The sequence below is a fragment of the Manacus candei genome, unplaced genomic scaffold (genome assembly GCF_025592945.1).
Source record: "Manacus candei isolate 608988 ecotype Guabito, Panama unplaced genomic scaffold, ASM2559294v1 h1tg000036l, whole genome shotgun sequence".
Taxonomy (NCBI): domain Eukaryota; kingdom Metazoa; phylum Chordata; class Aves; order Passeriformes; family Pipridae; genus Manacus; species Manacus candei.
In genome coordinates this window covers 632,441-658,755 of record NW_026138084.1, presented here as the reverse complement: position 1 = coordinate 658,755, position 26,315 = coordinate 632,441, and the positions used below count along the sequence as shown (strand labels likewise).

The 26,315-nt window shown below is 55.5% G+C and overlaps 4 protein-coding genes across 10 annotated transcripts in view; 1 reads left to right on the top strand and 3 right to left on the bottom strand.

Moving 5' to 3' along the window:
- RNF123 (ring finger protein 123) overlaps nt 1-7,500 on the top strand; it is a 48,623-nt gene extending 41,123 nt beyond the window's left edge. For all 3 annotated transcript variants that reach the window (XM_051793148.1, XM_051793149.1, XM_051793147.1), the window contains 4 exons: nt 6,120-6,262; nt 6,624-6,718; nt 6,837-6,922; nt 7,026-7,500. In XM_051793148.1, coding sequence (XP_051649108.1) covers nt 6,120-6,262; nt 6,624-6,718; nt 6,837-6,922; nt 7,026-7,125 — 424 coding nt within the window. In that variant the 3' untranslated portion in view covers nt 7,126-7,500. The remainder of the gene's footprint in view (nt 1-6,119; nt 6,263-6,623; nt 6,719-6,836; nt 6,923-7,025) is intronic.
- On the bottom strand, nt 1,299-4,803 carry AMIGO3 (adhesion molecule with Ig like domain 3). The gene is made up of 2 exons (XM_051793180.1): nt 2,855-4,803; nt 1,299-2,750 (listed from the first exon to the last, which is right to left on the bottom strand). The coding sequence occupies exons 1-2, from the start codon at nt 4,398-4,400 to the stop codon at nt 2,695-2,697; spliced, it is 1,602 nt and encodes a 533-aa protein (XP_051649140.1). The 5' UTR covers nt 4,401-4,803; the 3' UTR covers nt 1,299-2,694.
- Nucleotides 7,402-9,839, bottom strand: GMPPB (GDP-mannose pyrophosphorylase B). Its single transcript, XM_051793197.1, has 8 exons — nt 9,624-9,839; nt 9,478-9,558; nt 9,356-9,404; nt 8,661-8,962; nt 8,506-8,584; nt 8,283-8,410; nt 7,917-8,099; nt 7,402-7,776 (listed from the first exon to the last, which is right to left on the bottom strand). Exons 1-8 carry the CDS (start codon nt 9,750-9,752, stop codon nt 7,645-7,647), a joined length of 1,083 nt encoding a protein of 360 aa, XP_051649157.1. The 5' UTR covers nt 9,753-9,839; the 3' UTR covers nt 7,402-7,644.
- A 529-nt stretch (nt 9,840-10,368) lies between these two features.
- IP6K1 (inositol hexakisphosphate kinase 1) overlaps nt 10,369-26,315 on the bottom strand; it is a 37,498-nt gene continuing 21,551 nt past the window's right edge. For 4 of the 5 annotated variants that reach the window (XM_051793188.1, XM_051793187.1, XM_051793191.1 and 1 more), the window contains 5 exons: nt 18,443-18,788; nt 15,935-16,145; nt 15,157-15,341; nt 13,704-13,879; nt 10,369-12,866 (listed from right to left, as the gene is read on the bottom strand). In XM_051793188.1, the coding sequence (XP_051649148.1) occupies nt 12,357-12,866; nt 13,704-13,879; nt 15,157-15,341; nt 15,935-16,145; nt 18,443-18,665 (1,305 nt within the window). In that variant the 5' untranslated portion in view covers nt 18,666-18,788 and the 3' untranslated portion in view covers nt 10,369-12,356. The remainder of the gene's footprint in view (nt 12,867-13,703; nt 13,880-15,156; nt 15,342-15,934; nt 16,146-18,442; nt 18,789-26,315) is intronic. The other variant, XM_051793192.1, reaches the window with a different exon arrangement.

Here is a 26,315-nt window from a genome sequence, read left to right as displayed (position 1 = left end):
TGGTTAATGAACTGCTTCGACAGTTTGAACCGCCCTCCCCTGCTCATTGGAGCAGCCGTGTGGTGTGGGATCCTTTCTAAGCATCAGGAAGGTGTGAAAAGCAGCAGCAGGATTTTCGTGGTTAAAGGCAATGGGATCCCTCGGGGGCAGCGCTGATACAGACCTCAGATATGCTGTTCCCAGCAGAGCAAGGCTCAGCCTTCCTGCAGGGATAGGAGAATTGCAGGATCTCCTGGGCTTTTCCAGGCTGGTGTGTCCCTGGAGAGTCACTGAGAGCTTTTCTTACACTCCTTGGCCTGAGCTTTCCCTAAGCTTCAGTTGTTACCCTCAGCTGAGGATGCAGGTTTGCAGGAGCACTAATGCCTGGGAAGCTGGTGTTGGCGCCAGGGAAGGGGAAGGTTTGCAAGGAGACTGACAAGGATGGAGACAGTGGGTGGGTAACACTCAATCTGGGTACTGGAGCCTGGAGCAGCACTTCACTTTTCCTTTTGGAGGAAGATGTGGTGCTTAGATGTGGCAAGTGCTCTGGCATGGGCTTAGCACTGTCTCAGCAGGCATGGGTGGCACTTGGGGCAGTGCCCTGGAGTGGTTTAGACCTGGGTGCACTTGCCTGGGTCTCTTCTCTTTCCCAGACATTCCCAGGTCAAATTGAAACCATCCTTCCCATGGATCCCTGCCTGGGTGCAAAGCCAAAGAGTGGCAGCACCTCATCTCCACCCTCAAGGTGTCACTCACCTCTCTGTCTGACACCTCGTCACCCCCTGGCAGCCCCTGGTGTGGCCAGCACGGTGTCCTAGGCTCATCAGGACGCTGTGCTAACACGAGGTGACAGGGCCAGCAGTGCTGGGTGTGGGGGAGCAAGGGCACAGCCTGGCAGGGCCTGTCACTCCACATCCCATCACCTTGGGGGCTGCAGGGGCACAGATCACGGATCCTGTGGAGCTGAGCGCAAGGTCAGCATCAGGATCAGTGCTGGGAGGCTGCAGCTGTCTCAGGATAGCTGCCCTTCCAAACACTGTCCCCTCCTTAGATGGGTGAGGGGCTTCTGACAAGTGCTTTAGGCACAGTTGGGTTTTTGCTGGGAAAAAAGCTGCTTGTTTCCTGGCAGGAAAAGTTAAAGGATGTGTGCTAATGCTGTCCTAGTGCCACAAGGGCCTTCCCCTCCCACCAGTCACAGGGCTGCCAGCGGTTCTTGGGACCGGGACGCTCAGCCAAGATGGGGTTGCAGGTTGGGGTGCAGTTCTGTGAAGGGTCCTGGTCCCCGTTGTGTCTGAGCTGTGCTCCTGCCTACAGGGTGACCCAGCCTCCCCTGTGCTGCACATGACAGCCACATGCTCCTGCTTCAGCTGTGGATGGGGTGCTGGTGACCAGCAAGTGGGTAGGATACCCTTATCCCTCTGTGGGATCAGGCAGGTGTTTTGGGGGGCAGAGCCAGTTCCTATGCCAGGCCAATGCAAGGCTGGGTGACAGGAAAGGCAGTGCAGGTTACAGCGAGTCGGGGTCTCCATCAGCAGGGGACACTGGGACTGAGACAAAGGCAGGGCCAGTCCCCTCCTGAGCGGTGCCTCTCCCCTGCATCTAAACCCTGTTCATCCCTTTTGGGGTCTGAATGTGCCCTTGTGTCAGTCAGTGCTGCTCCCTCCTGATCTCCCAGGCATCACTTTAGGGACCTGCTCTCCAGGGAAAAGCCTCCTCTCACAGCAGCCCCAGGCCTGCTCAGCACATTTAACCCCCTCACCAAGGCCACCCAAACGCCATTTGATGGGAGCAGAGGCTGTGAGCCTTGTGCCAGGCCAGCAGGAATTCAGGGCTCACTCAGACCCCGGACTCCCACTGCTGTGCCCAGGAGCTGCGGGGTGGCTGCTCGCTGCTGCAAGGGCAAGGAGACACTCAGCCCAGTGTGAGCTTAAAAAAATAGGCATTTTTATTCCAATGGAACTAGAGAATTACGACCCAGGAGAGGGGAGGATTACTCACATTTATCGATAGGCTGATTAGGTTACTGCCTAAATAGCTGTGCTTGAGCAGTGTCCGCCTCAAGGAGAAGCAGCGCAGGAGCGTGGCGCAGCGGAGACCTCGTTGTCCTTGGTGGCACGGGGAGCTCTGAGCAATGCGGGCCGGGGCGCTGTGTCGCGTCACCTAATCCTGCCTTCACTATTTACAGCTCCTCGGGAAGCAAAAGCTTGCAAGGTTTGCTTGGCTGCGTGGCTGGGTGGGCGCTGAGCTCCATCCCCCCTGCGTGGCCACGTCATGCTCCCCCTGCTCCCAGCCATGGCATGCTGATAGGGACTGGCACAGGCTGGGAGACAACAGTGGCATTGCCATCCCCAGAGGCCCTGTCATGAGTGAGGACAGTGTCCCACATGTCACAGCTATTCCTTGGCCTAGGGGTCTGTGGTGGCGGTGTCAGGTTGGGCATCTCATGACTGGGGACGTGGCAGCCCCAGTGTCACCATTAGGGAGGGTGGGTGCCCAAAAGAAGGGGGGTTTCTCCAGCATGCTGGGTTCATCAGCATTACCCTTGTGCTAACGAGGCTGTTGCCAGTGGATTATGCAAGGAGCTCTTGCTGGGCACCAATGTGCCTGTGACCCAAAACCCACCAGGAGCTCATGGCCGAAGCGGTTGTGGGTGACGATGATCACTCCCATGGGTCGCACTCAAGCCAGGAACTCGGGGTGCCCAGTAATCTTGTTCTAGCAGCGATGGAGACCAGCTGTCATGAGGCCCTGGTTTTTCTCCCAGCTCTGCCCTGCTACGACACAATGGGGGTGTCAGAAAAGACAGAACTGATGGACTCTGTGTCTGACTTGAGCTGCAGGACCTTGGGGTGCTTGGGGTCGGGGAAGTCCTCACCGAGGGCCAGGCGGATCTTGCCATTCTGCGTCTCCCTGATGGGCTCGAGGAAGGCGACGTGCTTGTTGGCGCCGGCCCTGCGGTTCGGCCCGTCGGTGGCAGGGGGGGTGGTGCTGAGGATGGAGGACTGGGCACTGCACTCCTGCGGGGGGCTGAGCGGGGCTGGCTTCTTGCAGCAGCGCAGGCAGCGGCACGGCGTGAGGTACAGGTAGATGATCACCAGCACCAGGGTCACGATGCAGCCCAGCAGAGTCGTGAGGCCAGTGTTGAAGGTCTCCCCAGGTGGCTTGGGGTACTGGACGGTCACATTGAACTCACACAGCCTGCTGAAATTGTGGGTGCTCTTGGTGAAGCCTACGTAGACCCCCGAGTGCCAGGGCTTGGCCTCAGCGATCCTCAGGCTGCCGTTGCGAAAGACCTCCAGGGAGCCGTCACTGTTCCCCGGGTGTTTGATGGGCTCGTGTTGAGGGGAGATCCACATGTAGGTAGTGGCCGAGGACGGCAGACTGGTGTTACAGGTGAGCAGGATGGGCTGGCCCACCATCACCTGGAAGGGCGAGAGGTGCGCGTCTCCAGGGCCCACCGAGCAGTTCTCAAACATGGGGCTGTATTTGTGGACCTTGATCAGGGACCGGGGCACGTTGCCAGATACCTTGCAGGTGTGTTCCTCGAAGAAATCCTTCACGGAGCTGAATCCTCGCTGCTTCCAGCGCTGGAGCATCAGGTAGAGCGGGCAGGTGCACCTGATGGGGTTGTTGTGAAGGTACAAACCGTTCCCGATGTTTTCAGGCAGAGCCACCAGCACCTCCACAGGGATGCTGCTCAGGCAGTTGGAGGAGAGGTCCAGCGTACGGAGGTTGTAGATCCCCAGCCCCTGCACCGCATGGAAGGGGAAGGTGGTCAGGTTGTTCCAGCTCAGGTAGACTTTCCGCAGACCACTCAGCTTGGCGAAGGCGTTGTCATCCACCCGCTTGATGTGGTTATTGTAGAGCAGCAGCTCCTCCAAGCTCACCAGCGCCTCGAAGTAGTGCGTCTCCACGGCGTGCAGGTGGTTGGAGGACATGTCCAGGTGCCGCAGGTAGGAGGCATTGTGGAAAGCCTGCAGAGAAAGGTCCCGAATCTGGTTGTGACTGATGTGGAGGGCCTCGAGGTGCGGGAGGGCGGCCAGCCAGCGGTCGTGGAGTTGGGTGAGGGCGTTGTGGCTGAGGTCCAGCGTGGTGGTGGTGGACGGCAGTGCCTGGGGCACATGCTGCAGCTTCTGCCGGCTGCAGCTCAGCAGGTCGGAGGTGCAGATGCAGCCGGAGGGGCAGAGGCGGGACTGCGGGGAGGCTTGGGGAGCGCGGCCGGGGGCGCACAGCTGGAGCAGCAGCAGCAGCAGCTTCGCCACCCGCGGCCAGAGCGGGTCTGCGGTCACCGGTGGGGACATTGTGGCGGGCAGGAGCTTCTGTGCAGCCTGGCAGCACAGCCAGGCTCGGTGAGACGCGAGAGAAAGCGTGTCGCCGTCCCCCCTGCTCTCCCCCGGTGCTGCCTTGGCTCTACCAAGCATCCAGAGACGCCCCTTTGCACTCCGCGAAGGAGGATCCCGATTCCAGCCGTGAGGCTTGAAAAGAGTTAAAGGGCGGCATCGCCCTGCCCGGCTCCGCCGCGGCTCACCCGAGGCTGCCCCGTACCTGTGCTCCGGCGGGCCGGGGGCTGCGGGGGGACGGCCGGGAGCCGCCGATCCGCATCAGGGGGGTTGAGGCGCTCCGTGTCGGGCTGCGTGTGGGCGCCTCGCTGCCTCCTGGAGCTGCGCATCCCTGGAGTGCGAAGTTTCTCAGCGCTCAGCGCCGCCGGGGCACATCCCCGCGCTCCAGCCTTCGGGGAGCCCCGTCCGGGTCCCTCCCGGGCAGCACCTCCCGGGAGCCGGGCGCGCTGCGGGAGCGCGGTCCCGCGCCTGCCCTTATTTAGGCGCGGGCGGTGCGCGGCGAGGGGGCCGGGCGGGATCCCATTGGCCCCGGCGCGGGGAGTGGTGGCCGCGGCGGTGGCCCCGGCCCTCCCTGCGAGTGGGCAGGGCGAGCGCAGCCCTGCGTGGTCGCTTGTCCCTCGGGGGAGCTCAGGGCCGCTCCGGCCGTACCAGTGAGCAGCCGCGTCCCTCCCGCTGGAGAACGGCAGCTGCGACCGGCTCTAATCCGTAAAGCGGCTGCTCCGCCACTGCCCAGCCTCTGGGAGGATGCTGGAATAAACCCACCCCGTCGTCACCTCTGGGAGCCCCTCGTGTTCCATCTTACGCCCAGGCTGGGAGTGGGGATGGCGGTCACCCCCGCAGTGCTCCTTATCTCCCAGCCGTGCTCCTTCCCTCTGCGCGCATCCTGACCACCTCCTGCACAAGCTGGTGGGGACCCCCCAGCACCCTCAGCCATGGGGTGAACAAACAGGATGGCCGAGCCCCGCAGGGTCGCCACGGCAGAGGGGGAGCCGTGGGCTGCTGGTGGAGAGGGGGTGGCCACAGGGTGAAGGACACGCAGGAATGTCATTATCCAGAGCCCAGGTGGTTAGTGGGAAGAGGAGAGCTGGGGAATTGGTTTCCATTAGGGCAGCAAAAAGCTAATTTGGCGGCTGCGGCTGCTGCGAGTCAAGGGGCTGTTAACCCCCTGTGCCCCGGCTCAGCCTGCGACAACTGGATGTTCCCTCACTCCTCCTGCCCCTCTTGCCGCTGGAGCGGCTGGGCTTGCCCCTGGGCCGGCCACGGAGCCAGCTCTGCTTCTTGCCAAGGGCCATGAACGGGCCACGGCACTGATGCCCGATGGAGACACCCATTAAGGTGCCCTTCATCCCTCCTGCCTGTCCCCGCTGAAGCCAGGAAGAGCCATGACTGCTCCCTCCTGTCTTGTGGGGGCACCTGCTTGCTCTGGGGGCACCCTGAGCCGTCCCCTTGGGGCACGGGGCCACAGCCCCCGGCGTCAGGCTGCGGGACATCTCCCCTTCTCCCCTGCAGGGCTGTGACCCAGGGCAGCGCTGGCAGCTCCAGCCGCCCCGCAGCTCCCCAGGCTCTGTGGGCACCGGCGTGAGGGCTGCAGCCTCAGCAAGTGCTGATGCACCATATCGATCGCCGGAGCCTCCCGGTCAAGGCTGACAGAGGAGGAGGAGGGTGGCTGCTACCCTTTGGCTGCAGTTGGGCACGTTTCCCTGGCTCTCAGGGAGCGGGGGGACCACCAGCTGGGGATGCAGCCGGGTGGCCTGGGCCTGCAGGGTGTGCAGTCTGTGATCTGACTGTGTCCCTTGGCAGGGCCGAGCGAGCGACGGCGGTGCTGCTGGCGGATCCCTGCTTCCAGCTGCGCTCCATCCAGTACCTGCTGGGCCACGCTGAGCCCTCGGCCCTGGCAGCTGCTGCCCCAGCCACGGACAAGCGCCATTTCTCCCTGCACACCTGTAAGTGCCAGCACTGCACTGGGAGCTGGGCTGTGCTCACCACCCGCCCACAGCTGGGCTGGGAACAGGGCTGCTGGTGGTGTCTGTGTCCCCTGCAACATGTCCCGGCCCTTTTAGTCCCGGGGACAGGCATCCTTGACCCTTATCCCCCAGTGGGACACTTTAGATGGGGATGTCTCCAGTGCCTGCTTGTCAGCATTTCTGTCCCTCTCAGTGCCCAAAGTCCAGCCTGCTGTCCCCAGCACGGGGATCCCTGTCCTGGCTGGTCCCCAAGGGGATGCAGCCCCCCTTCATCACCCAGATGCCTCAGGGCAGCCTGAGGGTCCCATCCGCCCCACGTACACCCACTCTGTCCCCCCAGACACAGAGTATATCAGTGCTGAGGAGCTGGCAAAGGTGGAGAAGATGCTGAGCCACCTGAGTGAGGAGTCCAAGCAGGCAGCTGCCACCACACTGGTGAGTGTCTCCTCCCCCCAGCCCTGTCCCCATCCTTGGCAGAAGCCCCGGCTCTGGCACAGCTGCCCTGAGACACAGGGCTTTGTCTGCCACATTAACTGCCTGGTGACCCCCACAGCCCACCAGTGAGGAGGACCTGTGCCCCATCTGCTACGCACACCCCATCTCTGCCATCTTCAGGCCCTGTTCCCACAAGTCATGCAAGTGAGTAACTCCCATGCCTGACCCCTGCCAGGGCAACTGCCAGCCCCCAGCTCCCCTGTGCCATGAGGGTGGGGGGCTGATGCTCTTTCCTTCTCTGTCCCAGAGCCTGTATCAACCAGCACCTGATGAACAACAAGGACTGCTTCTTCTGCAAGGCCACCATCACGGGGGTGGACGACTTCACCAAACCAGCCAGCTCGTAGAGCCCAGCCCTGCCCCACAGGCTCCCCCAGGCTGATGGGGGTGGCCCCCCTGCCCCATGCTGGCTTCTCCCCAAACGCTTGCCCTGCTCAGGGCCGTGGGACCCTCACCCAGAGGGCCAGGACCCAGCATGGGGCTGCAGTGTGGGGCAGGGGGCTGCAGGGTGGGAGAGGCCAGCGTCCCCTCGCCTGGCAGCCTCTCTGTCCCGTGGGCCATTCTCAGGGAGGGGAGCCCGAGGCCTCGGCTCTGCAGCAGCGCTGGGAACATGTGGCAGCCCCAGGGCAGTGGGGCTGGGCTGGGCTGGGCATTCGGGCTGTTAACTTGCCCCTGGCTGGGGGCTGACTTCGTGAAATGCAACATTAAATTATTCTTCCTTATGTGGTGCCTTGAGACACAGAGAGGGGAAGCCAGGCCAGCCCTGGCAAGCGACCTGGTGTTTGGGCCATGCTCAGGTAATGCTGAACAGTAAATGGAAATATAAATATTTAATCCAAGGAGGGCTGGGGCCGCAGGGTGCTCTGCTACATGATGATGCGCGGCTCTGGCACGGACTCGGTGATGGATTTGTGTGGCAGCACGTTGGCCCCGTTGAGGTAGAGCTCGTCGTTGACGATGACGTCCTCACCCAGCACGGTGACGTTCTCCATGCGCACCTGCCCGGAGAGGCTCCGTCACACCCGCCCGGCTCAGGCCCTGCTGTGCAGGCACCGGCACGTCCCTCCAGCCACAGCCTGAGGAGGCGGGAGGGCAAGAGCTGAGCTTCAATACCCTGCAGGGGTACCCAGGGCCTCACCCACTGGCCCACAGAGCAGCTCCAGCCCACGATGCAGGACTCCAGCCAGGAGTGGGAGCGGATGCGGGCCCCCTCCAGCACGGTGCAGCGCTTGATGCGCACCCCGTCCTCCACCACCACGCCGGCCCCGATCGTCACGTTAGGGCCGATGACACAGTTTGCCCCAATCTTGGCACTGGGGTCCTGGAAGGAAGATGGGCTGTGCCAGGGTTGGGAGGGCAGACAGAGCTCTTGGCACAGCCCAGGCCACTAGGCCAGCGTGGGGACAGGAAGGCACAGCTCGAGGATGGCAGTGAGGAGAGCAGTGGGACGACGCGGAGAGCCCATGATGTGCCCGGGGCTGATGTGCTGGGGGCTGGCACTTACCACCAGCACGTTCCCTACAACACCAGGCCCTGAGTGCAGCTTCTCAGGGTGCTGAGCCCGCAGCGCCTGCAGGTACATGCACATGCCCGTGAGGAAGTCCTTTGGCTGCCCAATGTCCATCCAGAAGCCTGCAGGGACAGAGCCGTGGTGACAACCCCCAGAGCAGGGGTGGCAGAGCAGGCAAGACCCCCCGATGCTGCCTGCACTGTGCACAGGGCCTTACCCTGCAGCTCCATGGCATAGAGCTGCCCGTCCTGCGCCATGGCCGGGAAGATCTCCTTCTCGATGGAGGTGGGGCGCAGCTGCAGGGACAGGGAGCAGGGCTGAGCAGGGGGCCCAGCCCCCCAGCCTGGCCCAGCCCAGCCCCCCAGCTTGTACCTGGATGCGCTGCAGGATGCCGGGGTTAAAGATGTAGAGCCCGGCGTTGATCTTGTTGGACACGAAGACGCGCGGCTTCTCCACGAAGCGGCAGATGCGGCCGGTGTCGGCCTCGCACACCACCACGCCGTACTTGGCCGGCTCCTCCACGCGGGTCACCACCAGCGAGCCCTCGCCGCCGTGGTGCCGGTGGAAACGGGCCAGCGCCTCAAAGGGGAACTCGCAGATCACGTCGCTGTTGAGGACAAAGAAGGGCTCCCCGTCCTCGGCCAGCAGGTCCCGTGCCAGTGCCAGCGGCCCCGCTGCCCAGCCGGGAATGACCCCGCGGGGATGCGGTGAGCCCAGTGCCCGGGTCCTGCTGGCCCCGCCTCTGCCCGTCCCAGCATGCCCCCGCAAAGTCCCCAGTCCCTCTGGACCCTCGGCTGGCCCCGCTTTCCCTGGTCCTGCCCATGTCCATCCTGGCATCCCCCTACAGGTGCTCCCGGTCCTCCCATCCGTACGCTGTCCATACCCCTGCTGCTGTCCATGCTGTCCCGCTCCTGTTGCTCCCCAGCCCTACACATTCATACCCACCCTGCTGCCCACGGTGCCACCTCCCAGCGTCCCCAGCCTTGCCAGACCCATCTCCAGCACCCACCCCGCTGCCCCCGGGCCTCACTCCATCCCGCCCGCCCCCGCCCCTACATGCATCCTACCTGTGCCCAGCGGCTCCTTCTCGTGGGACATGGAGATGCGGATGCCGAGCTGCGGGCACAGGGTGAGTGGCGGGGCGGGCTGGGTTGCGGGAGGAGGCGGGGGGAGGCGGAAGGGCCCTTACCCGTTGTTCCTGCTCCCGCATGGCGGCTTCCAGCGCCTCCGACATGTAGCTCACCGCCAACACCACATGGCTGACACCCGCCTGCGGGAGCGCGGGTCAGCCGGCGGCGGGGCGGCCCCCGCACCCCCCGTGCCCCGCGCCCCCACCTGCCGGAGAGCCTCCAGCTGGTGCAGCAGCACCGCCTTGTTGCAGAACTCCACCAGCGGCTTCGGCCGGCTCAGGGTCAGCGGCCGTAGCCGCGTCCCGAAGCCGCCCACGAGGATCAGCGCCCGCATCCCCCCGCGTCCCGCGCCAGCGCCCGCACCGACACGTCAGCGCCCGGCGCGCCGGGCGCGTCACCGCCGCGCGGCCCCGCCCCGCCCCCGTCCTACAGCCCATCCCGGACACAGAGCCCGCCCCACACAGCCCGCCCCCGTCCTACAGCCCGCCCCACACAGCCCGCCCCCGTCCTACAGCCCGCCCCGGCACAGAGCCCACCCCCGTCCTACAGCCCGCCCCCGTCCTATAGCCCGCCCCCGTCCTACAGCCCGCCCCGGGCACAAAGCCCGCCCCACACAGCCCGCCCCCGTCCTACAGCCCACCCCGGGCACAGAGCCCGCCCCCCCAGCGGTCCTACAGCCCGCCCCGCACATCCCGCCCAGATTCCATCGCCCATCCACTCCCAGCGCTCACCCCCGCACTCGTCCTCCCGCCCGCCCCCGGGGCAGAGCGGTCCCGCTCCCCGCCGCAGCACCGCAGGGTCGGTCCCGGCTGCAGCCCTGCCCGGGCTCCCCCGAGGAGAAGACGGCAGGGGCAGGGCCGTACCCCGCTCCGGGCGGTGAGGTTTAACACCAACCCTCCACACCCCTTCCCCGCGCTCAGACGCGGCAGAGGCAGGCACGGCACACCGCGGACAAAAACAGTTCCTTTAATGGTTTTTGGTTCTCTGGTGAAGCACAAACAGGGTGGTTATTCATGTAAAAACAAACGGGGCCAAGGCTATGTACAAGCTGTGGAGTCCCAACGCGGTGGTCCGAAGGGGGGGAGGCGGCTCCCGCGGAGCACCAGCAGTGTGGCAGGTCTGTCACGGCCGGTGAGGTGGGAACGGCGGGAGTGGGCACGAGGGGACACCAAGGGGCTCCCCAGGAGGTGGGGCCTGGCCTGCCCGAGTACAGCCCGCAGGGGACAAGGACATGCAGAGGGGGACAGCGATAGGCCACGCTGGGGCAGGGCCAGGGGGGGTAACAGGGCTATTGGGGGCACCTGGGGCACCTGCTGGCTATACTTAGCCCCTCACCCGACCCCGGAACCTCCTGCAAACCTGCTCCCTGAAAAATCCTGCGAGTCCTGGCAAGGCAGCGACCCGCAGGAGCGATGAAGTAACCCAGCGCAGGGCAGTGTGCCAGGGATAGAGGTCCTTGTCCAGAGGGCGGGAGGGGAGCGATGGCTTGGACAAGTGAACAGGCAGAGAGAGCTGGCCCAGCCCCTGTCCCCTTCCCCCCCAGTGGCACAGACCTGTGCCCGCAGCTGGCCGAGAACCTGTGCTTTCCGAGAGACCTGCGCGCACATGGAGTCAGCACACATGCGACATGCGAGTATTCCCAAACAAGCTTTCCTGAAGGAATTAAAAAAAACAACCCAAACCTGCCCCTGGCCTGGCAGGGAGCCAGGGTAATGGTAACGCCATGGAACAAGTCAGTGAGAGCAGGAGGGAGCATCCAGGGGCCCCAACACAGAAACAGGGGGTGATGGGGAGCAGGGTCCAGTCTGGTACCACCAGGCCACAGTATCAAATGTTAATGCCTCAAGGGAGGCCAAGGGACATTTATTTTGGGACAGACTGACTTCGTGAAGCAAAGCTAAACAGGCAGGCAGTGGCACTCACCGCTCAGCCAGGTCCCCCCTCACCTGGCCCCTGGAGATCCTCAGGGAGGAGAAGGGGGTCAGCCCTAACCCTCAGCCTTCCCTTCCACCACCCACCCCCAGGCCCGTGGGGAGGGTAGGGCCTGGGAGCAGAGGGCAGCTTTGTGCTGAAGGGACAGACTCAGTACGGCCTGTGGGACAAACATTACAGGAGGGGAAGGGTTGAAATGGTCCGAAACACCCCGCTGCACAGCTGGGGTCATCTTAACTGCTACAGATACTATTGCTAGCTCACGAGCTGAGTGCTTGCTTGGTCAGTGATCCAGGGCAGAGTCACTCCCTCAGAGCCCCGTGCCTGCCTGTGTCATGATTAGAGAGGGAGCAGGCCCCGGGCTCAAGCACAGCTCCAGGCGTGTGGTGTTCCCTCCCAGCCGCAGCTCTGCCAGGGGTTGCATTTGGTCATTTCATTTCCGTGTCTGGGGTGGCAACTCACAGTGCCCAAACAGCAGAAAAAGGCAGCATCAAAAGCAAAGCCCGGTCAGCAAAACCCAGGGCAGAGCCAGCAACACCGAACACAGGGACCAGCACCTGAGCTGCTCACTGGCGGCCACAGGGACGCTGCCAACCATTAGTGGAGCATCCTTTCCAAACAGCTCCGGAGAATTTTGAAGGGAAGGCTCTCCCGAGAGCTCCCAAGGCAGGAGGCTCCTCACGCTAGAGCTCCAGCCCTGCTTTCTCATCCCTATATCCAGGTCCTCCCTCCAAAATGCACACACAAAGAGCGAAGAACCGGGACACCCGACACCCAGCAGGCATCTACAGAGCCTCCTCCAGAAGGCAGAGCTAGCACGGTCAGAACCGTCTGGTCGGCACGAGGAGCTCTTCCATCCTGCCTCCCTCGGCTCTCCTATCCAAGTACATTTAAAAACAACGGAGCGATACAGTTGTTTAAAACCAAAGTTGTGTTTTTCCTGTGGTAGTAAGTGGTCTTGTCTCCTCCTGCCACCAGGACAAGAATAAGAGGCCGTAGCCCAGGGCTACTGGTTTTCCTCGCGCATCTGTTCCATGATGTTGATGAGGCTTTCCAGCCCGAACACATAGCCCATGTCGGGTCCGTCGTGCACAGTGGGGTCGTCGCGAAAGCCTTTGAAGGTGCTGTGTGCAAAGTCAATCATCCGCACGTCCACCTTGGGCTGTGCCGAGGAGCCGGGCTCGGTGCTGCCGCCGTCCTGGAGGCTCTCGGGGACAGAGCCGTCCACCCGCTTCAGGCGCATCTCCGGCCGGCGCTCCACGAACGTCCCCGCCCGGCTGTCCTTCCCGTCGTAAATGATGAGGAGGGAGCTGGAGTAGAAGCGGTAAGAGGCCTGTCTCTCCAAAACCGCCTTCAGGCTCCGCAGCTTGGCAAGGACAGGCTCAAAGAGGTCCTTGCGCAGCTCGATGCCGTTGTGGAGATACTGGTAGAGGGCATTGCGGAAGCCTTCGATGGAAAGACCGCGTCCATAGTACTTATTCCTGCACAAGTAATGCCCTGTGTCCAGCTGATAGACCTGGAACACCAGAGGAAAGGCACATCAAGTGGGTGCAACGGGCTAAGGCCACACACAGAACCCTGAGCTGTCCTGCACTGTCAGGGCTGAGAGAACTTATTCTGTCCCTACCATGACGGAGAGGGAGCAGGACACAGCTCTGCCTGTTCCCTGAATCCCAAAGCGGCTCGTGGGTGCATCCCATGGGCACAGTCAGGGTGCCCAAGCACCAATCCTCTCCCAGGACACCCAAAAGGTAGCTCATCAGTCCCAGTGCCCCACACATGGGCACAGCACAACTGACCCCAAAGGTTAAACAGCAAAGTCTTAGGCCAACTCGGACAATCCTCTGTCAGTGGGCACTGCCAACACCTATTGCCATCATGTGGCACGTGATTAACATGAAGCCCTCATTGCTTCAGAGTCTGTGGGCAGAGATCTGGGTTACAAGGTCCTTCTGTGGGTGGGGAAGGGAGCAACCGTTGCACAACAGCACCAGCAGCAAACCCTTGTGCACAGGGCTGAGCCACAGCAGAGCAACTTTTTAACTCTCAGTGCAGTACAGAAGGAAATCTTAGGCAATTCCCTCCCCAGGCATCATGATTCTGGCTGAACACTGAGCCACAAAACAATTTTATTAGACAATCCCCTAATTGTCCGTGGACAAAGCAAGCCATCTCAGGAGAAGCAGATTCCTTTGTTATAGGCTAAGAAAGGAAGACAAAAATAGCGCGAATGCCGGTGTACCTACCTGCAGCGGGAGATTGAAATTCAGCGCTCAGCAGAAAATGCTAACTGGGAGGTTTAATGAGGCTGCAAAAAGGAATGTCCAGCACCTGCAGCCTGGGGGATCCCTACCTGCATCCCACACACGCGCACGCCCAAGGTGGCAGAAGTGCTCTGTTCACATTTCTTCATCTGCCGAGCAGCCTTCTCCTCGGACGCATCATCTCCGTGCTGTCTGGTCCCCATCTTCAGATCAAGCACGCAGGGAAGCTTGAAATGATGCACCACGTTCTCCAGCAAGAGGAACTCTGGGAGGCACGTCAAGGAGAGCTCACCCACCAGAGACACCCCAGGGCTACCACAGACAGGGACATGGGCCAGCAGGAGATAGGGCTGGGCAACAAAGAAATGGGAACCCAAGAATAGACGGGACAAACTGTCTGGGGAGGTGAGGAAAAACTCAACATCCAATTAGTGGCACCCAGGCTCTGACAACTGGTAGAAGAAAACACCCTGGAAAGTGGAAGGCCAACAGTAAGCAGGGAGGTCACATGCAGGTGTACTGGAAATCCAGCAGGGCAAAACACTGGTGTCAGGAAGGACATGGTATGCCAGCAGGAATTGCTGATCCCTCGGGAGAGAGCTTAAAGTCTAATCAAATTACCCATTTGGCCATATGGATAAACAATACAATCCCCATGGACTGAAAACTCAAGGCTCAAGTAACAGCAGGGTTGGCCTGTCCAGAACAGCAACACTGCCTGACCCGTGGGGGGAAGTGGGGAGGTGACAAAGACAGGAAACAGCACAGTAACAGGAGCCCTCAGTCATCAGCACACAATGGGCAACCCCCCCATCAGGGCACAGTGCTGACAACACACCCCAGGCACTCTGTGCAGCAGCTTAATCTAAACGGAGGAAAAAGAACCCCAAAAGTTTGCCCCACAGGGCACAGGTCAACATGTTACCCTGAAATGGCAACCAGAGCATAGCTAGATTAAATCTGCAAGAGAGAAACTGTGTTTGGTTTTGAAAGAGGAACTTCATAAAAATCAGGAAGTCTGCTTAAAAAGGGCAGGACAGCCAGAGAGAATGATTTCTCTGCAAGTGATGCAGACTATCTAAAAATAAAAGCTGGAGGCTTCAAGCACACACTTGAGAATTGCAGAAGCCCACAGCAGTTAAAATGATGAAGAATACTTAGCTATTAAAAGTAAGTTTGTTTCTATGCAAGGAAAAGAGAATCAAGCTCCGCCAGGTGAAACAAAATAACCCCACAAGTAGGCAAGTTCAGTAAAAGCGGGAGGCATCATTTGTGAAGGCACAGAAAACACCAAAACCTATCTTCAACCATATGAAGCAGCCAGTCAGACTGCCTGGGGGTGGAATGAGGGGATCTTTGAGGTTCCTTCCAATCCAAACCATTCTATGACTCATTAGTGTCACAGAACGGGAAGCAGGAAGGAACAGTAAAAAGGAACATGTAACTCAAGTGTAGTTGTGAAGGACAGAAATGCCAAAGGAAATGCAGGCTGAGCTTCCTCAGGCCCATCTGACACACCCAGCTGTGCTTCCCAAAGGATACTGTACAGCTTTCGGTCCTTGGACTCCGACCTCATGCGGCTCAGCTGCTGCTTGTGGCAGCGCAGGCTCCAGGGGTTATAGCTGATCTTCTCGGAGCTCAGACCACTGTTCCCATCCAACATCTGAAATGGAACATCTGAGTGGATGTGCAAGTCCACCCTGGGACTCTTCGACTCCTGGATGCTGCTGGTGTAAAGACAGAACAAACTTGCCTGTTAGAATCCACGAGTTCTCCAGGCACTTATGACTGTCACATCCTCCCCTGGCACACAACCAGAAGTTTGTTCCTTCTGCTGCACACAACACAAACCTTCTTATGAGCAAATCCTCACTAATATCCTGGGCTGTGGACCCACACTCAAAGATCTGGTCTATCTAACAACTCTGTTAGGCTGTACCCTAATTGATACAAGTGAGCAGGAACATTTGTTTCTCAGGGAGCTCTGGCTGGTGAGAGGAGGCAGAGACCCATATTCAGAGTACCCTGGCAAGAAACCTCTGGAGAAGTGTTTTAATCTGCTCCACATGCTTTGGTTCCACACCTCATACACTGCCACATCTCATACACAATGTTTCCTGTATCAGAAACATTTCATGTGGATGAGCTGGTCCTGAACCCAGCAAAACTCCTGACACAGTTTGCAGTGCCATAACGTGCTGGGCTAGCAAGTGTGTGACAGCCTGGCCACCCTATGGAAGTGCAAAACATCCTCAACCAAAGGAGTGAGGAAGAGAGATATCCCACTCATCTTGCTGGCACTGGGCCCTCAAAGTTTTACCTTTCAGTGCTGTCACTGGCCAGGCCAGGCTTCTCCTCCTTGTGCTCGGTGCCGCTGCTTGACCTGTGAAGGCTCCGGCGCGAGTGCTTGCGCCGGGGCTGGTCCCTCTCTGGCATATCATCCTGCTCCAGAGCCTCGTTCTCCACGTAGGGATAGGCCACCAGGTTAATGTAGCCATCGCTGTCTCCCTCAAAACACACAGATACCACACCTGCAAGGGAGAAGTGATGTGTCAGTTCTGTTTCTTGGCAGAGGGAATATACAACCACTAGCACCCAAATGTTCAGCAGCAGGGAGGAAAACGCAGCTCACAGAGCAGCAGAGCAAACCCAGAGTAAATAAAAGGGGTTTAAGACTACAAGAACCCGACTGTTGTTAGCACAGCACAGAGAAAAAAAACCCTTAGAGTTCTCTGTGCCACTACCTGAGCGAACAGTCGGCGGCAGCAGGGGAAACTCTGCCACCACAGGAAACAAGGACAAAAGTGCAGCTGGGTAGGCTGAGGGTGTGATTATTTCCTTCCTTCAGTCTTGCAGCAAATGTCGTCAAACTGGAGGGAGTCAAGCACAGTCTGCCAAGATGCTGATGGGAGTGAAGCATATGAAGTAAGTATCCAGTTCTTTGGCTAAGTATCTCTGTCCTGCAGAAGCATTCCTGCTGTTGACAGGGACATCAATGGCCAAGTAGGACTGTGCTTTCTCTGCTAAAGGAGCTTTCCAGCATCAGAACCATGAACTACAGAGCCCTAAGGCTGAGGTGACACCTGCCACTCTTATCACAAGTCAGCCAGTCTCACAGAAAAGGGATCTGCAAGGTCCCAGGGCTCCCTAGCAATAAAAGTGTAACTACCTCAGCCAGGTGCAGGCAAGCAGGACTGTGTGTGTCCTGTCCAGTTCTACCTTCTGAAGGCTCTTGGAAAGGGATTTATCACAGCACAGACTCAGAATATATCTATCTGGTCAGCCACAGAGCAGGACAGCTGACACTTCCAGTTAGGACTGACATCTTCATATCTGGGACTCCTCCAGCCCCAAAAATTAGGCCATCGGCCCATCTCCTGATGTGCAATGACAAAATATTCCATTAGGTTGTCACCAGTATTGAATAGCTGCCAGGAGCACCAAATGAGAGATCCACTGAATCAAATGATTCATCACAAATGTGAGGAAACCTCGTCCTGCTCAGCTGATGCAGACAATTGTGTACTTCCTTTCTCCGAATCCGCACATGACAATGCTTAACAAAGTTCAGGTGGCTCAAACACAACTCCAGAGCAGCTCAGGACTCCAGCATGTCACTACATAAATGCCACTTCAAGTGCTCTGGCTGCCTGCACATGCTCCTCGAGGTATCTCTCTGAAGTCTTTCAGTAACATCCAGGTGCTCAGACAACAAATATCACCCCGATATTCCTCTCTCCCAGACCAGTAGGAACAATTTCTGAGACTGTCAGGAAACTGCACAGGACCCCCAGATGAAATCCCACACTGGGGTAGAGGTGCACATCCTATTATGCCTTTAGGCTACCAGGAAGTATCTGGCTTCAAAAAGACAGATCTCCATCTGGACTATCAGCTTCACTGGTTTTAAACACACTTCCCTAGGAAAGCCTGACAGGATTCTAGGAACTACACAGGCTTCAGTGGGATTCCTGATGGGACACCAGAGCAGTGCACAGCCCCAGAGTGGCTGAAGGGGTACAAGAGGACCCATCTGTTGGAGACTGCATCCCTCATGCATGACCTGCACACAGACACGGGTAGGTAAACTGACACTGCTCTGAGAGCGTCAGGCTGCAGCCAGATCCAAAGTGCTCCCGAGCAGATGGTGGTCCCAGCTGCCCGTGAAGCACCGCTTTCCCAGTGCCACTTGGAGACAAAGAAGCAGAGGGAACAGGAATGCTGAGCCCCCCAGAAGGCTACCTGCCCACATCACCATCCTGAACATGAACGCACGCGGCCGGAAGCGTATCAAGCTTCCGAAAGACACGGCTGAGCTGCCAATCTACAACAGCACAGCCACTGGAAAATTCCACTCCTTCAAAGCAGCTGGGGACAAGGCTTCACCTCAGCGCTGGGAAAGCCATATTTCCTGCTTTAGCAGCTTGCTGATACAAGCCCATAAAAGAGATGGAATAAGGAAGCAATAAATTACTGAACTGGAATGTGCAAATGCTCAGTATATGATCTAACTTCATTAGCTCAAGGTCAAGGCTGTCATTGACAATAACTTGGTAATGAAACTACTTCAGTTACACATCCATAACCTTAAGCTGTGGACTACAACTGTCACACTGCACATTCTCTGTCTTGAAAGAGGAACGGATTCAACTCCGTGCCTAAAAAAAACAAAATGCTTCCTCCTTTCCAAACGCTCCTATCAAATTATCAGCCTGCGAAAGAGAGTTATAAGCAACAAATAAAATGACACCAAAAGACAGCTGCAGGAAAATGGAAGGGCAGGTTCCTGAAGCACGTAACTGTGTTGTGGACTGATGAGAGGCCTCACCTTTGTACTCGGGTGTGAACTCCTTCATTTCTGGGGGCAGAGACTCGTAGAAGCGCTGCTCTCTGGTGATGAGGGGCTTGCAGACGGTGTGGTCGTCGTAGCGCATCATGCTGCTGTGGCCGCCCACCTGGTGGATGAAAGGCTCCAGCAGGACCCCCCGGTCTCCAGATCGAGTGGCATTCTTGCCATACTTGCCCACTTCCATGGTTTGACAAACACACATTGCGTTGAGCACCAGTTGCACTCTTGGAGCATGGGGAGAGCCACATGGGCTGGGAGGGGTAGCTCAGCAGCAGTCAGGCAGCCACAGGGGGAAAATCCTGGCACTTTGCTTCCTTGCAGTGATCTGAAAGAGCAAAAGAGATTCCTGTTAAAGGACCCCTTACATTCGCTCCCTGTTCGCTTGGGAAAGGTTTTAGTATTTATTTATATCCATATCTGTTCCTCTTCTGTTTTCTATTTACATCCTGCTTGTTCCAGCATGCTCCTCACCATGTCTTTAATCCTGCAGGTAAACACACGCTAATTCGGAGGCAGTCCCATCCAGAGTTTCTCCAATAGGATCAACAGCAGACAGGGAAAGGAGGAGATACGGCTATTGTGAGCTTCACATCTTTAGCAAATACTATTTCCTTCCTTGTTCATTTTATCAGGAAGGCAATGTGATAATGGAGCACAAACTGTGAGATGCAGCCCAATTAAAACCAAGCCCACAGCTGCCTATCAGTTAACGGTGACTGACACAGGCAGAACAAACATTTCCAGAACCTGAGTTTCATTCCTTGTGCATCTGCATTTTTAACATCTAAACAACTAAATAATTCCTGTTCACCTCCCACTCTTGCACTATTCCTCCTTTACTGCTCACTTCCCTTCAAGCACTGACATGAAAGACTCTCAGAGTAGGACAGCCATTCTGTCACTGTGTGTATGCTGGAACTGAATGGATTCCTCTCAGATTCTCTCCTTCATTACTCCAAGCCCCTCAGGACAACAACTATTTCCTGACACGTTACAGCACCTACATGCACAAGTCCCTGATCTCTAGAGGTAGGTGAGACATATTGCTAAGTCCAAATGAGATTACAAGTGCTTTGGAGAAGCAGATGCTCTTTTAATGTTTGCAGAGTGCCCAGCACAGCAACAGGATGATGGAAAAGTAAAGCTGCCCAAATTCTCTCCAGATGATTTGCCCTTTCCAGCTTAGATCATAGTTGATCCTGAGACTGCTGGGGAAAATGCCACAGGATTTCCTTACAACGATGAGTTATCCAAATGTTGGTACAAGAACCATGTGGTGACTCGAGTTTCCGAATGCATCAAATTTCCAGTTTCTTAGCACAGCGACAGCCAAGGGCAGTAATTTAAGAACTGAGGGATCCTGGAGGCCTGAACTAGGGACACGGCTCAGGCTGTTCCTCGTCTGGCCACGGGATGTCTCCACAGCTACACAACACTGCATGGCCGGGGGAAATTCCGGATGAACACAGGCTCTGCTCCCTCCTCTCCAGTTCAACCATGTCAGAGATGCAGCTCACGAGATTCAAAAGGAGGGCTGAAATCTTCATAACACGTTTAACCCAATCTAACCCAAAAGCTCCCTGCAACAGGACAATGCTTCCTTCTCCCTACCCGCACATTCCCGCTCACTCCCTCGCACTGGATTTTGGGATAGTATCAGTGTACGTACATTTGAGTTGAATCATCTCACTGAGCCGACAGAAAACATTTCCTTTTGTGGTTACACGACCACACAACCACATTCAGTGTAAGGGGAACAATGTGAATATTTAGCTGGCTTTTAAGGCAGGGGCCGGGGAATAGGAGGGAAAAAAACCTACAGATGGTCCCTCTCTGTAGCAACTGATATCAAAGTCTATTCAAGGTATCCCTCAAAGTCTGTCTCCTACACTCAAAGCCTAAGTCATATCACAAACAAAAACATGCTGGGGATTTCTCTCTTCTGGCTTATTTGCTTTATCAACAAGAAGAAATTTCAGCTGCAGACGCTTGCTTCCGTCAGGGATGTTTTAGTTGGGTTTAAGGCAGTTCATATCCCAGAATAAACGAGGTGCCAGCATCTGCAACAGGCCAGCCCTTCACAGACTCCAGACAAATGCCTCACAGACTTAAGTCTCCCCTTCCTGATGTAGCTTCGTCTTGGACTCGGTTTCTTTTATTTTGCCAGTGACTAAAGTAGTTTTCAGTTATTCCAAACAATACAGAGGACAAGTTTAACTTCACATCTTCCTGTAGTTTAAACTTCACGGGACAAGAGAAATAAGAGATTTGCAAGTGTGACAACAGTAACTGCCATGCTCAGAAGACATGCACCTGACTCTCAGCTCTGGTACAAGTCTCAGTTTTCACTGGAAGTGTCTCAGGGTCTCCGTTTTGCCAGTGACAGAAGGAAGTACTATTATCCATCCTTTGGAGCGGGGGCATTACAAGCAGATTCATCAGCTGCAGACCCCTTCACTAACTTCAGATGGAGATCACAAACACCCCCAGGGCCCACAGTGACTGTTCTCAGTTACAGATGCCTCACCTGCAGGCTACAGGTAGATTTTGGTCATCAAAGCAAGAGATCTGAATCCTACTTTCAGCAGCCTTCTTTCCTAAAAGTGAGCAACAGGAAGCATATGCCACCTGAATCATTCTGAGGACAGAAGCCACCCGCTCTGCCAAGTCCCTCAAGCCTTGTCCTCTGGCCTAGAGATACCTGTGAGATGACTGCAGTCATCCAGAGCTCCTGGGAAAGCCCCCGCAGCCACCAAATGCCCTGGGCTCACTGCCAAAGGCCCCAGCACCACCAAAAAAAAACCTCAACATGACAAGTTTTGGATGTGCAGGCACCCTGGAAAGAAGTGACAGCCACAGAAACAAAACATTCTGAGGCTGTGAGACAAGAGAAGGAGCTGGGCATAAAGTGGGGAGAGAGTCTAAACCCAGTTACTGCTCCACACATTCATCCACACACTCTAAAGAAACAGCAATACAGGTAGTTTCCCATGTACAAATGAACGTGAGAAAAAATACTTTGTGGCAAGCAGCATTTCAGAAACAACATTTTTAAAGAGCAATATGTCTACAGGACTTAAGAAACAGACACTTTATAGCTCAGATACAGCTTAGTGTTTTTCATCAAACTAACTCAAAGTAAAGGGTTATTACTAAACATGGACACTATCCACAAGTAAAGACAGAAGAATCCCAGCAGTTTCAAACAAATATAAAGCAGAAAACTATTTGAAGTCCTAAATATTACTCGTCCTTCGTCTGTTAAACAAAGGCATGGGTTCAACTATTTTAGCTGGCTTATAAAATTCAGAGCCCTTCCAATTAAACTACAAAATGCAGAGCACAGTCCAAGAAACAGCTTGAGGGAGACCAGTTCATCCAAGCAGACCCTTTGGTATCCTCCAAAACCACCACTATAGCTCAAACAGCAGTAAAGCATCCAGGTCAGTTTAGTCTCCCCTCTTCTGGCAGACTGTGAGACAGATCTCCCATCGAGCCAGACTCTGGAGATGTGGGGGATGAGGTTCAGGAGCAGAGTTATCCATGACTACTCAAGGACATACCACATCTCATATTTCATTATCCTCCCCAGTAAAAGACTCTTGTACTGGAAGAGAATTTGCTCTACAATATTTAAGTCTAGACACCTGTCTGTCAGTGTATCAGCTCCAAATGTGAACTGCAAACCTCACTGTTCAAACACTTTTTAGCAGGATGGGCATAAAGAGCAGCAATAAGATGTGTTTTCTTGTAGTAAAGCACATTTCCAAACAAAATTCAGGGAGACACACAAGGTAACTGTTTTTCCTAACCATTAAGGGGAGTAAATCCTGTCCCCAAAACTGACATCACTCTCCAGCAGGGAATATGTCCCTGCACAGACACAGTGCTGTGCTCTTGAAGACCCAGTCAGACACCTCTTAAACACCACTGAACCCTGGCTGAAGACTACAGGTGAAGATCTTGCCAGACCAGCATCAAACCTGTCCTCTTTGATGGTGTAACTTAAAGTGTCAGAAACCTTAGCCTCAAAGGTGAGGGCAGATGGGTGTGAGAATTACTGCACAGTGCACCACAATGCTGATCCTCCTACTCTTTATAAGCAGTCTTGCATGGGAATGCTGGCAATGCCTCGTGACTCACTAGTAAAGCTATTTTCCCTAAATAAAAAGGAGAATAAACATTTTAAGTTGTGATGCATTACACAGTGAGAAAGCTGCCTGCACTAAGCACTGCTGACTCGTGCCTCTGCCCTCAGCAGCTTGCACATGCACCTTTGCAGCCCCTCCTCGGCCTGTGGCCAGCCCCAGGCCCTGAGGGAGGCTAAGGCAGATGGCCACTGACGACTCTGGAGCGGAGCCACAGGCGAGGGATAAACACAGACCTCAACCTCACAACAGCAGAAGTTGCAGGTTCCCTGAACAACCTCAGAGCACTCAGGAGCAAAGCACAAGAACAGGAAATACCATTGTACCAGGCAAGAGGACTACAGCATTCGGCCAGTGGGTTCTTGGTGACTCGTTAGCAAAGAGAAGCACCAGCCAGCATCCGTGCTGAAAAGCAAGGTGGTTTCTAGTCAGGCTGGACTGGGTGAGTCAGCTTTTACTAAAGAAAACCCAGTCTAATAATAAAAAAAAAAAAAGTGTCTCCCACTGTGCTATGAGATCAACTTCCCAGTACAAAAGCTGACCCACAGGTCTGAGACATGTCTGTCTAGTCAGCAGTAAATGGAGAAGAGCCCTGGGACCCAGGCAGAGAACTCAGCTCTCCAAGAACCTGCAGCAACGCTTAGGATGTAACCAGAAACATTTGGCCATCGTGGTATCCAGGAAGCTACAAACCTTCCCAGACTGCTTAAGCACACAGCTCTGAATCCTGAGCCTTCCCCTGCATCTTGTCCAACACTTGAACTACTACCAAATACTCCTTTTTCAACAGGCTGCTTCTACCACGGCAAATGTGGCTCGTCAGATCGAGGCCAGGAAGCAGAATACAATCTACATACATGCACCAGAAGTGAAACGGAAGTCTTAGGAAAAGCTGTTGGAGAATGCCAGCTGAGGAAGAGAATGCCAACAGTGAAGCTGGGGCAGGAACTGCAATGCAGAAGGGCATGGAGAGGACAATAGCCACAAATGGATACACTCCAGCCGGTGCCATGAGCTGAGATTCCCTCACCAATACTCTTCCTGCCTCAACTACAGGGCACAAATGCACAAACTGCTGGACTGTGCACAAGGAAAGAGCCTGTTCTACTCTAACACAGAGCTTGACTGAACCTACAGTAAGGAAACCAAAATTAAGTTTGCAGTAAAAATCCTTAGGTGTACCCTATGCTTCTGTCTCCTAGAGATCTGATTGGTTATTGGTGAGCAGGGCTTACAAAGTCAAGGCCTTTTCTGCTTCTGACAACACCCCACCAGCGAGGAGGCTGGGGGTGCACAAGAAGCTGGGAGGTAACATCCCAACTGACACAGGGGATATCCCAAACCATACAGTGTCATGCTCAGCATACAGACCTGGGGAAAGAAAAAGGGAGATGTTTGGAGTGATTCCATTTGTATTCCCAAGTCACTGTTACTGCAATGAAGCCCAGCTTTCCTGGGGATGGCTGAACACCTGCTTGCCCATGGGAATTGGGGAATGAATTCCTTATTTTGCTTTGCTTGTGCACGCAGCTTTTGCTTTACCTGTTTAACTGCCTCTACCTCAACCCACGAGGTTTTGTCACTTCTACCCTTCCCATTCTCTCTTCATCCCACTGGGAGGGCAGTGAGCGAGCGGCTGTGGGGTTGAGTTTCCCTCTGGGGTTAAACCCTGACAGACTATTTGTGCCATACTTGTATCACACTGACCACAAAGCTTCAGCACTTCTGCCAGCAGCCGGCAAGACCAAGAATTTTATCCTCTTCTCTTCCTAAGAAAGGAGCGGAAGCCAAGCCTTTTCAGCTCTTTCTGAAGAAAGAGAGGCTGAGCCATGCACTTTTAACTCTGGCTGGAATGCTGAAACCACTCGCTAAAGCCAGTGCCTAGATCTGGGGTTAAACAAGGCTTTTTTCTTAGAGGCCAGATTAGCAAGAATTGCAAAGGCCCTTCTGCTGTCACCTATGCATAAAGCATGGCATGCTTTCCAGGGGGCGAAGAGGTACTGGAAGTCCTTGCTAGGGATCCAGACCCAGGACACAAACAATAGCCATTTTCTCACCCTGGCATGCTACAGTGGTAGCTTCTCTCTGGTTTTTGTTTTTCTGGGTTTTTTTTACGCCAAACCTTAGCACACAACAGCGCACAGGGAAGGTCTGTCACGTTCAGCAACATATGGAGCAGGTACTCTGCAACATTTTGTGAGCATCTGTCGTGCAGCTGTCTGTAAGTGAGGGTAACCAAAGCCAGGGCTCAAATGGCCCCTCTTCCAGCTTGTATGCCTGTTTGTCCTGATGCTGGACAAGCTGGCCCTACTGTGATAAGATCACACTGGGGAGCAGGAGAGGACTGCACGTAACAGGGATGGTATGATTTAATTCCCTTGATGCTCTTTTCTCCAGGCTTCCCCTTCCTCACTGGAGAAATGCAGTGCATTGGCAGGAGGGCACAGGCTGCCTGGGGACCTGCCAGACCCTGTCACTGCTATCAGTGTCACTGCAAAGGGGAGGCTGGAGGAAGGTCCAGCCCTGGTCTGGTTGTCACCACTCCTTTGTCTCCAGTGGACAGAGAGGATGAACGAGATGGAGTCAAACTGCCAAATCCTGGTGCACCTTGCCACAAATACACCCTGCCTCAGTAGTAAAGGGCACCTTCCTTCTCTGTTCTGAAGCACTGGCTGCAGTCCAAGCCTAGGAGTTTCCATAGCAGCAAGACCTGATCAAATACATACAACAAAAGGTTGCTTTATCGGTACCAGTCCAGAAGATTTTCTTCCAAACTTGTGCCTAGGAGAGCAGGGTCATCCAATATCGGCTTTGCATTTTATAGGAGAGATGAGATTATGACACATGCTTTCTAGAGAGGGGCTTAGAGAAGATCAATGCTTGTGAGGCCTTATTGTTCAGCTTTCTGTGAGCTAATTTCTGGCTTCTCTTCATATCATTCACAAAGAGGAAAAAGTCTCCACTGAATACAGGTTATTTTTAAATTATTCCAATGCAAAAGCTGCTGTTCAGCAGAGCTCTCCAATCCAATGGTCAGAGACAGTTAGAAAAAGAAACTTACTTTCAACAATCAAAATCAGTAAGAAATCAACCTAACCCACCAAGAAAAGACATTTCTTGAATTCACACTAGTGATGGGGCTCAGAAAACTCATCAACAGGCAGAAAACTCTAATCCTTGCATTCACAGCAGAGCTGGGGAAAAGGGGGAAAATTAAAAAAAAAAAAACAAAACACACCAATTCCATTGAAGAAGCTCAGCTCAAAAACTAACTTGGAAAGAATTTGTAACTCAACTTATGGACTGAATAAGCAGAGGAAACAATTTCACCTCCTGCCTCAAAAAATACTATGTTTAAAGTTTTCACTTATGCTGGTAATAAAGCATTACCTGCTCTTTAGTCACAGATCATGGCCTCCTCCCCAACAGTGAGGCTTAAATAAACCACACATCCCTAAGGAAGTTCTGCACAATCATCCAGGTAACTCCACCCAAATGCCTCCTCAGTAGCAAGATGACGAAATGACTGTGCTGAGTTCAGCACGAGGAGGAACGTTCAGGAACCAGTGTTCAAAGTGCACAACTTTCATGCCAGCTGTGGGTACCAAATTCTACAACCTCAACAGCATTGGAAGGTGGGACAGGCGAGCAGGTAAACACACCACAGACTAATCTGCTGACAGCAAGAGAATGAGTCAGAGCTG

Bases quoted from the DNA above. Each gene is read 5' to 3' on its own strand.
- AMIGO3 (XM_051793180.1), bottom strand. From the start codon at position 4,400: ATGCTTGGTAGAGCCAAGGCAGCACCGGGGGAGAGCAGGGGGGACGGC. The intron at 2,751-2,854 runs GTGAGGACTTCC...GTGTCGTAGCAG, and splicing joins CAAGATCCGCCTGGCCCTCG to GGCAGAGCTGGGAGAAAAAC.
- GMPPB (XM_051793197.1), bottom strand. From the start codon at position 9,752: ATGCGGGCGCTGATCCTCGTGGGCGGCTTCGGGACGCGGCTACGGCCG. The intron at 9,559-9,623 runs GTGGGGGCGCGG...GCGCTCCCGCAG, and splicing joins AGCTGGAGGCTCTCCGGCAG to GCGGGTGTCAGCCATGTGGT. The intron at 8,963-9,355 runs GTAGGATGCATG...CCGGCTGGGCAG, and splicing joins GAAGGAGCCGCTGGGCACAG to CGGGGCCGCTGGCACTGGCA.